This window comes from Zea mays, chromosome 5, assembly GCF_902167145.1.
Source record: "Zea mays cultivar B73 chromosome 5, Zm-B73-REFERENCE-NAM-5.0, whole genome shotgun sequence".
Taxonomy (NCBI): domain Eukaryota; kingdom Viridiplantae; phylum Streptophyta; class Magnoliopsida; order Poales; family Poaceae; genus Zea; species Zea mays.
Window position 1 is genome coordinate 17,855,234 of NC_050100.1, and position 17,710 is coordinate 17,872,943.

Below are 17,710 nucleotides of genomic sequence, written 5' to 3' on the forward strand. Positions count from 1 at the left end.
GTTGCTCATGCTGACAGCTCTAGTCACCCTTGATAAGGATGACAGTAGGTAAATACCCATCATCCAATTTCACTTTGTACCCACGCCTCATCAAAAAATATTCTATTTGTAGAATTACCTATATCCGCTCGCGTGTATATTATTCCCTCACCCATACTCGCATCGATAATTATATCCTTTGGGTAACCCGTATCTACTAGAAAAGTCTTAATTGTAATATGTAAATCGCTCAAAAAGTCAAACAAACGAACAAAATAAGTTTAACTTCAAGTATAACGAATCATATGATTACATAATTTAATAGTTAAACAAATAATAACTAGAGAAGAATTTTTAGCTAATATATGTTTTACTCCGTCTCAAAATAATAGTCATTTTAGATCTTAGTTTTATATCTATATTCAAATGGTTTAAGACGAATCTAGATACATATATAAAATATATATATTAAATATTATATTAACTCATTAATTAATTAAGGGTGTGTTTGAATACACTAGAGCTAATATTTAGTTGGCTAAAAATTGCTAATAAAATTAGCTAATTAACAAATAGTTAGGTAACGAGTAACTAATTTACTAAAAGTAGTTAATAGCTAACTATTAACTAGATTGTTTGGATGTCTCAATTAATTTTAGAAAATATCCTTAAAACGAACTTTAATTTATGACAGATGGAGTATTAGATACTAATAATGATATTGGATAGAGTTTCTTGTGCATTAAGATACTGGACTTCACGATTCAGCCTTGTGAACTACCCACTTTCCAATTCGACATCTTCGCCCTCGAATCGAGCTTCCCTCCACCGAATCGAGTTCCTCCATCCAAATCGAGCTCATTGCCGCCGGATCGAGGTCTGCGTGGATCGAGCTCGAGCTTTGGAGAAGGAGAGGAAACGGGGGACGGGCACGGGGGGAGCAAGGCAACCAAACGGGTGGAGGGAAACACGCCAAACAGGCTCCTCGATCGTTCCGGGCTCGGGCTGCCACCCGCCATTCGGTGTCCCCTCCTTGACAGGTGCCCGAGCCGCGCCGAGCTCCAGCCTCATTTCCACGGTCCGCGCCGGCACTCTTCCCTCTCCCGATCGTCCTCCTCGTCGCCTGCCGCCTCTTCCTTCTTCCCACTCCACTAGCTTCAGGTTGGACTGCACAACGTGGAGCGGAGATCTATCCGAACACGGGATTGATTCATCTGGTGGTAAGCCCTAGCACCTTGTTTGGTTGGATTTTTCAACGATGGGCTGCGGGTCGTCAGAGCAGTTAATTCAAATTCATCTCTATCTGCATGAATTGGTAGCGAATTTCTTCCTTCGTTATGGACTATGTTAATCCAACCCGTTCGTTCACGCAGTTCCATAGTTCTGGCTCGGTTCCAATCCAAAACCAATGGGGTGCCATATGACGCCTAGCACTTTGGACCCGAGATATGATTCACTTCGTTTTACAAAGAAATTGCGATTTGATTGAACCCCATGCTCCATGGTCCACGCTAAGTCTTGTCTTGCCCTGGATCTGAGGGATATATGATTGCCCTTGGCCTGTTTTAAGTTTGGTATGCAATTTCGATGTGGCTTACGCGAAACTGTTTTGGATTAATTCAAAAGCAAACCATCTTGCATTATCTCTGTTTGATATTTCTATTATGGTTGTGGTCTGTGCACATAGTGCACTCTAGCTTAAGATATTTTCTCTGCATGAATTTAAATCACTGGTATATAAATTGTGACATTATGGTGTTGCGATTTCCTGCTGCCTCAGTTGTTATGCAGGTAAAATATTTTAAATCCTTTGTTCTGAAGCACTATCCGATTAGTTTTGAGGAAAGAGAGTGTTGCAATGCCTGTATAGGTATCAAGTGTCAGTGTACAGATGTCCACTATTTGCCCTCCTGTTTCTGCATCACCGATTCATAATGTATTCAATCTTAAATCTAGCTAGGACATGGATTAATATTGTTTAGTGATAATGGTATGCTTGGCAGGACCATGCATGCTGGCACCTATGTGAGTACAGTGTATGATCTTACTCAGACTAGCCATTTAGATGCCTGAATCACATCTCCATTTTTCATGCAGTAGAACTGTGTATCCTTATATTAATTAAAGAGAGGGAAAGAACTGTACCATACAACACAACCCTCTTATCTCACTAGAGGTAAGAAAAGGTTGCCTTAGAAGACTAGAAAAACAACAAATACCTGAAACAAAAAGAACAAGGAACGACCCTGCTCTAGCAACTTGAATGAAATTGATTATCCTTCATATTTTTCTAATAATGGGAACTTCAAGAATGGTGTGATGGCAAGTTTGAAGAAAAAAAAACCATTGTGAAGCGCCTTCCCACTTTTTGAAATGTGTTCCTCTGTTATTTCGTTAACTCTTTATGTGATATTTTTTTGTGACTTATGTTATACTAATTCCCTAGTTACATAGGAATATTCTATGTTTTGTGCTGATATTCCTCTTGCTCTTTTTAACATTTCAGGTGTTACAACATAGGGTTTTTGATATAGCAATGGGATTACTCATGTATAAATGAACAAAGTTTGGAGACAGTTGGACCTGACAATTGCCACTTTTTACATGTTTTAACTCATTTTTTTTCTGGGAAACAAGTAATTCTGAAGTTACCTTGGAAGTCCTTTGCGCTTTTGACTGGTCGGGTTGCATAGGCCATTGTTGAGGTTAGTACCATTTAACTAGTACCTGTATACTACAATGGATATGATAGGCTGTATTTGAATTGAAATATGTGGAGTCTCTGAGGGCTGAGGCACAGTATGGCAAATGTTTTCTTGTATAATTTGCTTTACCCGTGAATGGCTATATATTGTACACATGAAAAGAATCTTTCGTTTCTGTTTAGTTTTTCTTGCATATGTTAGATTCTTTTTGTCAAAATTTCTTACAGTAATCATTTTTAAGGATACTCAATGCTTGGCATGGGCAATGACTAAATATAGTTCAGCCCTTGTCATATTCCTTGTAGCTATTTATTTTACCTGCATGTGCAAAGTTCTTACAAATAGAATTCATGTTAGAAGGTCCACACTCATGTTTGCATTATACTGACCAGAGGTGATTTGGCCTAAGAATGGGGGCTCCAAAACAAAGGTGGACTTCTGAGGAAGAGGCTGCTCTTAGAGCTGGAATAGCAAGGCATGGAGTTGGAAAATGGCGCACAATATTGAAAGATCCAGAATTTAGTTCCACCTTATGCTACCGCTCAAATGTTGATCTCAAGGTTCGATATTTTCACTTTATTCTTCTTACCTGATCTTGTTTTAGTGTATGTCATTTCAAACTTTCTGTTTGTTAAAATTTTTATGAGTCATTTGTAAATTTCCACATGTTATCTTTGGTCTTAGTGTGCATTCTTCAATTATGCTAATTAATACTTAGGACAAGTGGCGAAACATGAATGTGATTGTCAGTACATCGAGTTCTCGTGACAAGGCGAAGTCTGCATTGAAGAGAATACGAACTATTCCCAAGAATAATGAGCACACCATGGCAATTACCAGAGTTACTTCTGATATTGATGATGAGATTGTTGACGAAAAGCCTATAGTATCATTGCCTAGTGAAGCAAAGAACACATCAAGTTCGAAGAAATCTCACAGGTATTTATTTATGTCAAATTTTAACACACAAATCTGACATTTAACCCTTTTTCTGTGTCTGAACCTTGACTTGTGCATTTTGTTGTGTTTCAACTCTAACCTATCCCAACTTACTTGGGAGTTGGGACTACAATGCGTTGTTGTTGTTGTAACCTTTTTTTTTCTCAGTTGCCATTTGTCAATAGAACTAAAACCGAATATATGAGATGTGACTTCGACACTGCTACACATGAGGAAGATGTTAGTTTTGAAGGTCAAGTAATGCTCAGAGAAACAAGGATATTGATGAAGATCTTAGACATAGAATCAAAGCAAGATGGATGAAGTGTTGTGAAACATCTGGCGTTCTATATGACAAGAGGGTATCACAGAAGCTAAAATGTAATTTTTATAGGATGACGATTAGACCGTGCAAAATGTTGGCCTACAAAAAGATGACATGTTCAGCAAATAAGTGTTGCGAAAATGTGTATGTTATGTTGGGTTTGTGGTCATACAAGAAGGGATTGAGTTCAAAACGATAATATACATGATAGACTAGAGGTAGCACTAATTTGAAGAAAAGCTTGTCTAACACCGGTTGAGATTTTTTGAACATATCCAAAGAAGACCTTCAGAGACACCAGCGCGTAGTGGGTTTTTAAGACGTGATAGCAATGTGAAGAGGTATGGGAAGGTCGAAATTGATATGGGAAGGGGCAGTAAAAGGAGGCTTGAAGGGATGGAATATAAACAAAGATTTAGCCTTGAACCTTGACTTATGGTTTCTATTGGGTTTTAACTCTAGCCTACCCCAACTTGCTTAGGGCTAAAAGGCTTTATTGTTATCATTATTCAATAGAAACCTAGATACTTTTGATGTTCCGCGTCAGTTTAATAGCTTTCCTGCAGGCTAGATAATATTATAATGGAGGCTATAAAGAACTTAAATGAGCCTACGGGATCACACAGAACTACTATTGCTAATTACATAGAGGTATGCATCTGTCTTTTGTTCCTTTCCAGTACTAGATCTGTGTTTCTAGTGGTATGCCCTACAAATGAACATTCCAATGTTGTCTTTTTAGGGTAATGTCTAATGTTGTCTCCATCCACATTTATATACTTTATTATTGGTGCCCATTTTTGCACTTCCTGTATATGTTTGATTTTGGTCAGATCATTGTAGAACATTGCCTGAAAGGCAGAAACTAAAACTACAGTACACCTTGCCTGATTGTATTGCACCAGAAGAAACTAGTGGAATCCAATGTTAGGGAAACATAACATTTCCTGTATCATTTTTATTTTTTTTGTGCAAGAAGGGCGGGCCTGGTGCAGCGGTAGAGCCTACCGTCTGTAACCGGAAGGTCCTGGGTTCGAGCCCCAGCCTCTGCATATTATGCGGGAGACCCCGCACAGTGCGGGAAGCCTACGGCACTGGGTACGCCCATGCAAGAAGTGGAACCAACTTTCTGTTCACCCTCTTCCAGCTTTATGAAAGGAAGACTGCTGCATTGTCTACTGGCCTAGTACTTGTGTCATTTGAAATGATCATGCTTGCTTATTCGACAATGCTTGTTGAAATTATGATTGCTCTTATTTGCTACATGTGGAATCAGTTTCTTACCCTTGTTTGCTTAGGAGCAATATTGGCCACCTAGTGATTTTGATCACTTACTATCTGCAAAACTGAAGGACTTGTCCACCAGTGGCAAATTGATAAAGGTACGCCTTGAGGCAAATAAAGCTAATTTCAAATGTGAAATTACTATGCCACATTGAGTTGGTGCATTTAGTTAAACCTTCATATGCCAGTGTTGTGTTGTACTGTTGGGGCTCTCCCCCTTCTTAATTAAAGGATACACAACTCTCTTGTGTGTTCGATAACAAAAGCTTTGCTGTATTTACATGCAGTTTTTGCTGAGAGGTGCATACACATGTTTTTTACTCTAAGTATCATATTTTCTCTCTCGAACGCATAGGAGAACTGCACATCATTAAATTAAGAAGGAAAACAAGGTCCAAAAAGACCGTTACAAAAAAGGAGAAAGCCCCTTTATGGAGGCCAAAACCTAAAATACATAAAAGGATCCATCCCTAGATAAACCCTAAAACTTAACAACCACAGAGCGGATCCAAAGGCCCCTAAGCAGCTTGGGGGCAAGAGCTAAAAGCTGTGAAAGATCTTTAGCTCCCGCCATCTCCCAAACTCTCCTTTCTTGCGCTACTTGAGACAGGACAGCCCCCATGCTTGGCGATATGTCATCAAAAACACATCAGTTTCGATGTTTCCACATAATCCATGCACCTAAGATGATCAAAGAGTTAAGACCCCTTCTTTGATCTCCCCAACCAGCTCACTAGCACCTTGCCATCATACAAGAAAATTTTGTTCATCCGACAGAGGTGACAATTGCTGCAAACCAGCTTTGGTTAAAATTCTGAAAATCTAAACCAAAATTCCCTTGAGAAGGTACAACCTAGCAAAATGTGGTGGATGGTTTCCTGCTCCTAGTCACAAAACAGACAGCATTCGTGGTGTGGCAGGTTTATGGTTTTCTGCTCCTGGTCACAAAACAGTATCAGAAATCACTTTTGCATACTGTTTATTGTTCAGTTTCATGTCAAGCCTTGTTGAACTTCAGGCTTGGTATTTTGTTGTACTTAGCAAATCACCATGTTTCTATGCTGTATGTTTTTTGGCCTTATGGTGTTCATGAGTCATGACTGAACTCTTTATGCTTAATGTTCTTTTTTTGAGCTAATCAGAATGTGCCATTTGTTAAACGATGAAACTAGTTTTTTTTTTGAAAAAATGGCAGGAGCTCTGGCTTTGAATTAAGACGAAAACAAAGTTTGATGTACAAGAAAGGCGTTAACCCATGCACGCGAAATGGTAAATCACAGAACTACCATGAGCCATCGTTGCTGAGTATGGTTGCATAGCAGCCAGGTGCTCCGACTTCCTATGGTAGACCCTATACGACTCACCCTAACGATGTTGGGCCGACGGCCCCCCTCCAGAGGGGCATTGACACGCCAGCTACACATAGCAGCCGCACAATTGCGTTGGCTGCCATCCCTATCAACTGAGCATCTCATGGATCCTGACTTGACCTGCATTCGCATCACCGCTGCACGCCGTAGCCGTCGCTGGCTTTGCCCTATCGGAGCTGCTGTCACCGCTTGCCTTTGTTGCCAGCCGCCACCATGTTAGGAGATGCTAGGAGGGAGGAAGAAGACTTGGACAGGAAGAAGAGCAGATGGCAGAGTAGATAGGCAGAGCGACAGTCTGTCCAGAATTCTTATTACAAGTCTGATGTCTTTTCCCTAATCAATATTCCCTTATATCTCAATTACAACTCACACAAACTACCTAAGCCGAGTACTAGGCCGGCGCAGCCTGGATCCCCTTCGTGGGCCTGCATTGGATGGTTCTTCTGTCGGACTTGTTACAGCAGTAGTAACATTCCCTCCCCCTTGAAAACCTGCTTGCCCCCAAGCAGGAGCAGCGGGAAACTCTTGGCGCAAGCGAACAACATCTTCCCAAGTTGCCAGGTCCGAAGGGAGATGAGACCAAACAATGAGGGCTTCGTGCACCATGGAACCGCCGCGAAGAACATGACGTTCCTGAAGCACTTGCATCGGAATCTGTAAATCATGAAGCATGTCAGGAAGCACTGCACTAACATGATCTGGACGTTGGACAGCAGGCTTAAGTTGGGACACGTGGAACACCGGGTGGATGGAAGAAGAGGCTGGCAACGCCAGTTTATAAGCCACGGAGCCCACTTTAGCAGCGACGGTGAAAGGACCAAAATACTTGAAGGAAAGTTTCTGACAGGAGCGACGAGACAAGGATGTTTGTATATATGGTTGCAGCTTGACGAAAACTGAATCACCAACTGAAAACACACGTTCTGATCTGCCCTTGTCTGCCTGTTTCTTCATGCGATGCTTGGCACGGGATAGATGCATCTTGACCACATCAGTCATAAGGGCACGATCGGATAACCATTGATGAAGATCAGGAACAACACAGGTATCCACTGCTGTCAAACCAAAATGATGAGGAGACCGTCCATAGAGAACTTCAAAAGGCGAACGACCAAGGGATGAATGCAAACTGGTATTGTACCAATATTCAGCCAGGGATAACCATTGAAGCCACTTGGCAGGGCAAGAATTGACAAAGCAGCGAAGGTAAGTCTCCAAACACTGGTTGACACGCTCGGTCTGACCATCAGACTGTGGGTGGTATGATGTACTCATACGCAGCTGAACTCCGGCCAACGAAAACAGCTCTTTCCAGAACCGTGCAGTAAACACCGGGTCTCGATCAGAAACTATAGCAACAGGAAGACCATGCAGCTTATAAATGTTGTCAAGAAAAAGACGGGCAACAGAAACAGCTGTGTAGGGGTGATGTAGTGGTAGAAAATGACCATATTTAGAAAATGTGTCAATAACCACGAGTATGCAATCAGCATGTCCGGATTTAGGAAGACCAGTGACAAAATCCATGGAAACAATTTGCCAAGCTGCCTGAGGAATTTCCAAAGGTTGAAGCAACCCAGGATAACGATTACGATCCGGTTTAGCTTTCTGACAAACTTCACACGAGCTGACAAAAGAACGAACTGAAGCATTCATACCCGGCCAAAAGAATAATTGTTTAATACGGCGAAGGGTAACTGGAATGCCGGAATGACCACCAAGTGCTGTATCATGGCAAGCAGAGATGATCTTAGTGTGGAGGGAAGGAAGGGCTCCCACGTAGACACGGCCTTTGTGACGAAGCACCCCTTTGTGTAATGTAAAATGAGGAATAGAATCAGGGTTGACTAACAAGGCTGTAAGTAATTCTTGTGCCTTGTCATCAGCTTCGTAACTAGAAACCACATCATGGAGCCATGCTGGTGTTGCTGCTGATATAGCTGACAACTCAGGCTGTACATGTGGCCTTCTGGAAAGGGCATCAGCTGCACTGTTGTCAGATCCCTTTTTGTACAATACTTTGTATTGGAGTCCAAGCAATTTAGTAAAAACCTTTTGCTGCCAAGGTGTGTGTAGCCGCTGGTCACACAAATGAGACAAACTTCTATGGTCTGTTTTGATGATAAACTCCCCATATTGCAGATAGGGACGCCACTGCTCAACAGCAAGCAAAATTGCTAGGTATTCCTTCTCATAAGTGGATAAACCCAAAGTTTTAGAACTCAATGCCTTGCTGACAAATGCAATGGGATGCTCATCTTGCATCAAAACAGCACCAACACCCTTGCCACTAGCATCAGTTTCGATACAGAAAGGCTTGGTAAAATCAGGCAGAGATAGTACAGGGGCAGACTGTAATGCAGATTTGAGTGTAGAAAATGCAGTGTCATGCTCAGTGGTCCATATGAAGAGAGAGTTCTTCCTTAATAGATTCGTGAGGGGCTTGCTAATCACTCCAAAATGACGCACAAACTTGCGATAATAGCCAGCAAGACCAAGGAAACTGCGAAGTTCTTTGGTATTGGAGGGAAGAGGCCAAGTGACAATGGCATCAATTTTAGCTGGATCTGTAGATATACCATCAGAACTGATAACATGGCCCAAATAAGACAGTTGTTGCTGAGCAAAAGAACACTTGGATAATTTGATCCTCCAGTCATCTTGCTTCAACAAGTCCAGCACTGACCGAATGTGGATGAGGTGTTGGTCAAAAGAAGGACTGTAAATAAGAATGTCGTCGAAGAACACCATAACACACTGCCTTAGTAGGGGCTTGAGCGTTGCATTCATTGCCCCTTGGAAGGTTGCAGGTGCTCCAGTTAACCCAAAGGCTAATACTCGAAATTCGAAATGCCCTTCATGAGTGGAAAAAGCGGTTTTATGCTCTTCACCTGGTTGGAGTAATATTTGATGGAAACCTGCCCGTAAATCCAACTTTGTGAACCATTTGGCTGCAGACAACTCATGAAAAATGTCATCCATGACAGGTATAGGAAATTGACGTTTAACAGTGAGAGCATTAAGGTGTCTGAAATCAACACAAAATCGCCAAGTATTATCCTTCTTTTTGACCAAAAGAACAGGGGAATTGAAAGCGCTATGGCTGTGTTGGATCACTCCAGTGTCCAACATGTCCTGAACTTGGCGTTCGATCTCTGTTTTAAGACTAGGTGGATACCTGTAGGGTCTAATGTTAACCGGTTTGGCGCCTGGAATTAATGGAATAGAATGGTCACAAGCCCTACTTGGTGGAAGATGGGTAGGAGCTTCAAATAAGTGTTCATACTCCTGCAGAATGGTCTGAATAGCGGAAGGTAACAGACTGAAATCCACTGCATTACATTCTGGGGTGACAGCCAATACTTGAATAACTGTAGTAGGAGGAATATTGGGTAATATGCCTTGTAATAAAACTGTAGTAGGGCCTGACTGGATTGACATCCATTTTTGTTCCCAGTGAACCTCCATAGGACTGTGGGACTCAAGCCAATCCATACCTAAAATAATGTCATAACAATATAGTGGAAGGATCTTGAACGTAGTAGTAAACTGAATACTATCCACAGACCACTGAATGTGCTGGAGTTCAGAAGTGCAGACAAGTTGAGATCCATTAGCGACAGATACACGCAAGGGTATGGACAAAGCAGATATTCCTGGTAACTTGTGAGCCAAAGTGGAACTGATAAAAGAATGAGAGCTTCCACTATCAACCAATATCAACACTTGATGATCTGCAATAATTCCCAGAAATTTCAAGGTTTTGGAATACTCAGTACCAGTCACTGCAGCCTGAGAAAGAGTTATAAACAGCTGAGAAGAGGACTCCACTGTCTCCTCGGACGGTTGAGCATCAACAGATCCCAACAGTTCCCAAACTTCTTGAACTACATGTAACTGCACAGAAGGGGAACACTTGTGACCCTTGAACCACTTTTCAGCACAAATTTTACAGAGACCTTTAGCCATTCTGTAAGCTTTTAAGGCATCAAGTTTGTTTCCAGTAGGAGCAGGCTTCACTGACTCCATCACTTTGTTATCATCCAGAGATGGTGGGGAAGGCAATGGATATGCAGGTTTAGTCGTTGGCCTGTACTCTGATTTAACTGAATAAACAGGATCAACTTGTCTCTTGTACTCAGGCTTCTTTGTTGAAATAAACTCTTCTTCCTGCAAAGAGGCGAGCACACAAGCAGTATCCAGGTCCGGAGGCCGTTGCATCAAAATAGAAGAACGGATGCTGGGATGTAAACCATCAATAAAACGAGTAGTGTAGTAAAGTGGGTCGGTGACAGACTCGTAAGCATGCAACTGATCGACTAATTCAGTGAACGATGCAATATAGTCAGAGACGGATCCAGACTGTTTAATGTGGAACAATCTACGAATCAACACCTCGTGCTCGTCACGACCAAAACGATCCATAAGGAGTGTGCAAAATGTATCCCATGGCGCATGAGTGAGCCTACGCTCCATGGATTGAAACCATCGTGCAGCCGGACCTTCTAAGTACATAGTAGCCACCTTAACCCACACATCGCGATCGACAGAATACATATCAAAGTAATTCTGACAACGTGAACGCCACAAACGTGGATTGGTCCCATCAAATTTGTGGAAAGGCATCTGGGGAAGATGACCACGAGGATGGAACCCCCCTTGAGACTGATTGTACGAATGCGGCACAAACTGATCATGTGGAATATGAGGTACAGAGAAGGATGGATCCGACGTACCCTTGACCGGGTGACGGGTCTGGGGTCCGAGGGACCCAGACTCATCATCCCGGGTATGATTGTCAGTGCGGTGGCCGATTGGCCCATCAGCGCGTGATCCGGCAGGTTGTCGCGAAGGAGCCGACTCGGTGCCGAGAACACCCGGCTGGGATGCGGAGTTGACGCGCGCATCGCGCTCGAAGAACTTGTTGAGTTTGGAGATCTCCAGGCGGATGTCAGACACCGAAGATTCGATCTCCGGCTTCCATGCAGTGAAGGATCGATCAAATTCAGTGGCAGCTTCCTCCAGGGCTTGGATGCGAACGTTGCGGTTCTCCTCAGCCACAGATAAATCAGTGAATCTCTGAGTCAGAATTGCGTCATGGTCAGCGAAACCCTTGGCGATTTCCTTGGAAACTTCCGTCCGCATCAATCTCATCATCTCCTCGAACATGGACTTGAGGTTGGGATCCATGGCTCCCAACCCCTTCTGTCGACGAGTATAGTAACGGTGGTGCTGCTCCAGACCGGAACGAGGGCTTTGATACCAATTGTTAGGAGATGCTAGGAGGGAGGAAGAAGACTTGGACAGGAAGAAGAGCAGATGGCAGAGTAGATAGGCAGAGCGACAGTCTGTCCAGAATTCTTATTACAAGTCTGATGTCTTTTCCCTAATCAATATTCCCTTATATCTCAATTACAACTCACACAAACTCCCTAAGCCGAGTACTAGGCCGGCGCAGCCTGGATCCCCTTCGTGGGCCTGCATTGGATGGTTCTTCTGTCGGACTTGTTACAGCAGTAGTAACACACCAGGATTGTATCCCTGGCCGCAATGCCCACCTCCGTGGACGCTGGCTCCTGGCCCGAGGGTGCTGGATCCGGTTGCCAGGGCATCGGTCCCGTAGCCCTAGGCCAGCGCCACCACTGCTGCTACCTATAGCACCTTAGGCGTGGTACATCGGTGCGTCGCTCATCTGACCTTGGGATCGCTGGAACCGGCTGCCAGGGCGGAGAAGCTGCCGCTGCCAGCCGGAGCTGGGGAAGAGGCCTCCCTGCTGCCTTGCGTCCGCACGGTATTCTGGCAGCGAGAGAGGGAGGGACGGGGTGGTGAGTTCCACCTGTGCTGTCTGAGAGGAACCACGTGGATGTGGGAGTTATTTTTTAGTTTAATCTGTTTGAAATAAATTGGGCTGTTTGTTACCATGGCAGTAGACAATATTTACTACCCATGCTAAGAATCTAGAACTTATGAGCATGTGACCCTTTGGGAGATTGCAGGTGAACCGGAAGTACAGAATAGCACCTAGTTCACCCAATTCAGAGCGCCGAAGCCCCAAAATGCCACTGTTGGAAGATGTCCAAAGAGAGCCTGTCAAGATATGGAGTGATGATACTAAAACCCTTACCAGATCTCAAGTTGATGCTGAATTGGCACGTATGGCAACCATGACTGCTGAGGAAGCTTCAGTGGCAGCGGCTCGAGCAGTTGCTGAAGCAGAGGCCATCATGGCAGAAGCTGAAGCTGCAGCGAAAGAGGCAGAGGCTGCAGAAGCAGAAGCCCAAGCCGCACAAGCATTTGCTGAAGCAGCGTTTTTGACATTGAAGAACAGAAATGCTGGAAAATTGGTAATAGCTCTAATTCATGCATCCCTTTGTTACATACTACCATGTTTTATATCCTATCACATTTAGAACCAGGTTTTATAACCCCTTATGCAACTGATTGGTTAGTTTTGTATACTGCAAAAACAAAATCCCATCATGAGCACGTTTGCTTAGTCTATCCCCCCACCCCCATGAAGGTAGTGATTTCCAAAGGCACCCTTATGCCAACAATAGCGTCTGCTGCAACAGCAAAGCTTTTAGTCCCAAGAAACTATAGAGTAGGAAACTCAGTGAGAGCCACAGATAAAGTTGATAGAATAGTAATAAGTAGCAGGTATCATAATAGTAAAGGTCATTATGACAAGTTGTGAAAAGAATTATACACTCTAACGAATATTTTTTTGACATGGTCATTATTGTTCTGGGACTATATCATTCTTGGTATTTAAGATTATTTTTTTGACAATGGAAAAAAACTTTGGACTAATGGATTCTTGAGTTTCTAGAAGCAAACAAAAAAACCAACTTGTTTTTGATGAGTTGCAAGCTAAGATCTCTTTTGCACTCTGTAACTAAGTGAAATCTCAGCAGCATTAAGTTATGATTGTAACCTGGAAGTACTAGATAACTCCCTGTGGATTTCTTTGACTTGAAAAAAGGATGTGTGCATACAGAGTTTTTTTTTCAGAGCGCAGGAGAGCTGTGCATCATTTAATTAGAGAATAAAAGATCCAAAATGGATCAGGTACAAGGTAAAAACACACGCACGCACACACTATCCTTCAGCCAAGCTTCAGCCTCCACTTTCAGCCTCCACTAGAACAGAGGAAGCCGCAGCGAGAAAAAACTGCAGGGGACTCCACATCCACAAAATTATGCCATGGTCATACAGAGTTTGATTAGCGATCATAACTGCTGTAGACCTGTAGCATTCTATTTCCTCACGGATAGATTATATATGGTAGCAAACATTGTATATCCATATTTGTTTTCCATTTTCTTTGAGGTTAAAACATCCCACTTTGAAACTGCTCTTGAGGAAAATATGATGAACTACTCGCATCTTGGTGTGTACATCTGGACAAAACAACAGTTTCTGAAATTTACCAAAGGAACTTGATTTGATTTTACTGTCTCTTTCTTTTGTCAACTACTCTGCCGTTCTAAAATATATAGTTCACCTTTTTGTCCTAAGTCAAACTTGTTTGTAGAAAAATATATTTACACGTACAGATTCAAATAAATGCACTGTCGAAAGATATGTTTCATGAAGAATTTAACAAACCTAATTTGTTGTTGTAGATAGTGGATTTTTTCTTTTAACTTGGTCAAAGTTAGGGGAATTTGACTTGGGACAAAACTAAAGAAAACAATATTTTGCAATGGATGTAGTATTTTGTTATTCTAATACTGTGAACCACCTGCAAAACAAACCTAGTATTGGGCAGTTTTTTCAGAAAGTTTATTGCTATCTTTGTATGTATCCTGGGTGCATTTAATATAGAGAATGCACCCAGGCCGAACCTACGCGCCAGGAGCACCTGGTCCGAGCCAACCGCCCCACCCAGGCCGAACCGACGCTTCGTCTTCGTCCCTCCCGCACGCTCCCGACAGAATGCTATAATTTTCAAACCAGACCAGTAGTTGCATCTAGTTATATAGAAGTTGCAATCACACCAGACCAGCAGTTGTAATTACACCAGACCAGCAGTTGCAATCATATTTTTTTAACAAAATTTCCCAGAGTTATTCAGTACTTGCAATCACATCAGAGCAACTCAACAGTTGCATCCACACCACACCAGCAGTTGCAATTACAACACACCAGCAGTTGCAATCATTTTGTTTACATTTTTTTAACATATATTTGGGTAGAATTATACAGCAGTTGCAATCACACCTAATGCGGGGTTGCAATCACACCACACCAACAATTGTAATTACAACACACCAGCAGTTACAATCATTTTGTTTATATTTTTTAACATATATTTGGGTAGAATTATACAGCAGTTGCAATCATACCTAATGCGAGGTTGCAATCACACCACACCAGCAGTTGCAATTACAACACACCAACAGTTGCAATCATTTTGTTTAGACCGCTGGCCGGAAGCGTACAAGATTCCATAGCAACATGGGATGGACGATGACGAGTGACTGAGTGAGTGAGAGAGAGCTCCCAATCATATACGTACGTATGTATGTATGTACATGGAGGCGTCAGGCTCTAGGTGGATTTGCTCCAGCGTCAGACGTCGCAGTGGCCGAACTTCTGGAAAGGCGGCGGCGTCTCCATGGCCCTTCCGCTCCAGCTGCCCGCAGTGGATCTGGTCCCGAGCTCGCCTGCCTTCAATATAGAGAATGCAGCTGGGTGCATTCAATATAGAGAATGCGCCCAGGTGCATTTTAGTGCCGCCGTGTGTGTGTGTGTGTATATATATATATATATATATATATATATATATATATATATATATATATATATATATATATATATATATATATACTGTATTTATATATTACACCTGGGTGCATTCAATATAGAGAATGCACCCAGGCCGAACCTACGCGCCAGGTCCGAGCCAACCGTCCCACCTAGGCCGTCTTCGTCCCTCCCGCACGTCTTCGTCCCTCCCGCACGCTCCCGACAGAACCTTTTCACTTTCCCGCCCACGCCCCTCTTTCTCCGCGAACGGCTCAACCTCTTCACATAAGTTGCAATCACACCAGACCAGCAGTTGCAATTACACCAGACAGCAGTTGCAATCACACCAGACAGCAGTTGCAATCATTGTTTTGTTTTAACAGATTTTTGGACATAGTTATATAGAAGTTGCAATCACACCAGACCAGCAGTTGCAATTACACCAGACAGCAGTTGCAATCATTGTTTGTTTAACAGATTTTTAGACATAGTTATATAGAAGTTGCAATCGCACCAGACTAGCAGTTGCAATTACACCAGACCAGCAGTTGCAATCATTGTTTGTTTAACAGATTTTTGGACATAGTTATATAGAAGTTGCAATCGCACCAGACTAGCAATTGCAATTACACCAGACCAGCAGTTGCAATCATTGTTTGTTTAACAGATTTTTGGACATAGTTATATAGAAGTTGCAATCACACCACACCAGCAGTTGCAATTACAACACATCAGGAGTTGCAATCATTTTGTTTACATTTTTTAACAGATATTTGGGTAGAATTATACAGCAGTTGCAATCACACCTAATGCGGGGGACAGGGAGGCGCGCGGCGGCACGGGGACAGGGAGGCGCTCGGCGGCGCGGGGACAGGGAGGCGCTCGGCGGCGGTGGGGTGGAGGGTGGCGCTCGGCGGCGGTGGGGGAGAGGGTGGCGCGGGGACACGGAGGCACGCGGCGGCGGGGGGCAGGGAGGCGCGCGTACAGGAGGGCCGAGGACGTGCTCAGAGTGTTATTGCAGGTGGGTGCATTCAATGTAGAGAATGCACCCAGGTGCATTTTAGTGCCGCCGTATATATATATATATATATATATATATATATATATATATATATATATATATATATATATATATATATATATATATATATATATAGGTTGTGTGCAGTTTTATGACCCATGTTTAGATCTGAGGATAAAAGTATCGGCTGAACCCTTTTGGAGAAAGCAACCACTTTGCACAGTGTTGCAATTGGAATTCCCTACATTATGCACCTTCTACTATGATTTGAATATACTAGCTTCTCCAGCAAGTAAAATTTCATAAATACTGTTGTTCCTGTCTGCTGATGACATACTGGTAGATCTAACAAATAAGAAATTGGCAATGTGATCTGCTGGTCCATCAAATTCTAACGCATTGATGTTCGTTTGCAGATGGCCTAAGGTTGATCCTACTTGGACTCTCGGCCTCGCGGCTGTTCTGAAACGGCTTTTCTGTGCCATGTAGATTTGTACAACAGTACGTGTTTACTACACTTCGGTTTAAAGCAGCTGCCCCGGTGAGTGTATCACCTTATGTTAGTGGGAGCCATGTGAAAACTCCAGCCTCCAGCGCACTAGTAGCAACAATAGCAGCTTGCCACAACGCCATTCAGAAAACTGGGTGGCATAAACTCTTCCAGTGTCAAATGTTTCGCTAACGATTTGCAGTATTGCATTGTGCATGAACAGCCTTTGCATTAGTGCATTATTGCGCTGCCTGCCAACAGTCGGCCCGTTTGCTGAAAACGTTTGTCCGGTGGTGCACTGGCGCTGATAACTACATATTCTCACAATATTAAATTACCAGTTTCAACATGTTATCCTACGTATTTCTCTGTCCCGCCTACCTCTGCGTCTACATCTTCGCCCCTAACCTTTCTCCCCACGCCGCTGTCCCCAACCTTCCTCCCCACGCCGCCTCCTCATGCTCTCCCTCGCCTCGCCACGCCTCCATTACCGTGGAGCTTGCAATTGGCTTGAGCGCCTCAGAAATCTCGCAACCCCTCCACTCGACATGAACCCACTCGTAACCGTGGGCGCCGGCCTCCCGAAATCTAGGCCATGCTCCGTTCTTGTCACATCTGCTCTAACCGCGTATATGCATGCTACGACCGCCATCCTCGTTTGCCTGCTGTTTACGCATTTTGCGCTCACCCAACATGCCCTCCACCCTCGCCGCCCCGCGTTCTATGTATGCGCCAACCTTATCGTGGTCGCTATCCTCGCTCGCTTGCGTTCCCAACCGCCGTCCCGCCAGCCTTATGCACCTCGCCCCACGGTAGCCACGAGATAGAGCAGTAGCACTTCCAACT

At 43.4% G+C, this 17,710-nt stretch overlaps 1 protein-coding gene across 3 annotated transcripts; it reads left to right on the forward strand.

Annotated features, from left to right (window-relative positions):
- Positions 1–721: 721 nt before the first annotated feature.
- On the forward strand, positions 722–17,173 carry LOC542683 (single myb histone 6). 3 transcript variants are annotated; one of them, XM_020537589.3, is made up of 8 exons: positions 722–1,199; positions 2,486–2,684; positions 3,077–3,244; positions 3,403–3,623; positions 4,515–4,599; positions 5,247–5,330; positions 12,599–12,946; positions 16,123–16,374. In XM_020537589.3, exons 3-8 carry the CDS (start codon positions 3,095–3,097, stop codon positions 16,132–16,134), a joined length of 900 nt encoding a protein of 299 aa, XP_020393178.1. In that variant the 5' UTR covers positions 722–1,199; positions 2,486–2,684; positions 3,077–3,094; the 3' UTR covers positions 16,135–16,374.
- The last annotated feature ends 537 nt before the right edge of the window (positions 17,174–17,710 follow it).

Bases quoted from the DNA above. Each gene is read 5' to 3' on its own strand.
- LOC542683 (XM_008646070.4), top strand. From the start codon at position 3,095: ATGGGGGCTCCAAAACAAAGGTGGACTTCTGAGGAAGAGGCTGCTCTT. The intron at 4,600-5,246 runs GTATGCATCTGT...TTGTTTGCTTAG, and splicing joins CTATTGCTAATTACATAGAG to GAGCAATATTGGCCACCTAG. The intron at 5,331-12,598 runs GTACGCCTTGAG...GGGAGATTGCAG, and splicing joins CCAGTGGCAAATTGATAAAG to GTGAACCGGAAGTACAGAAT.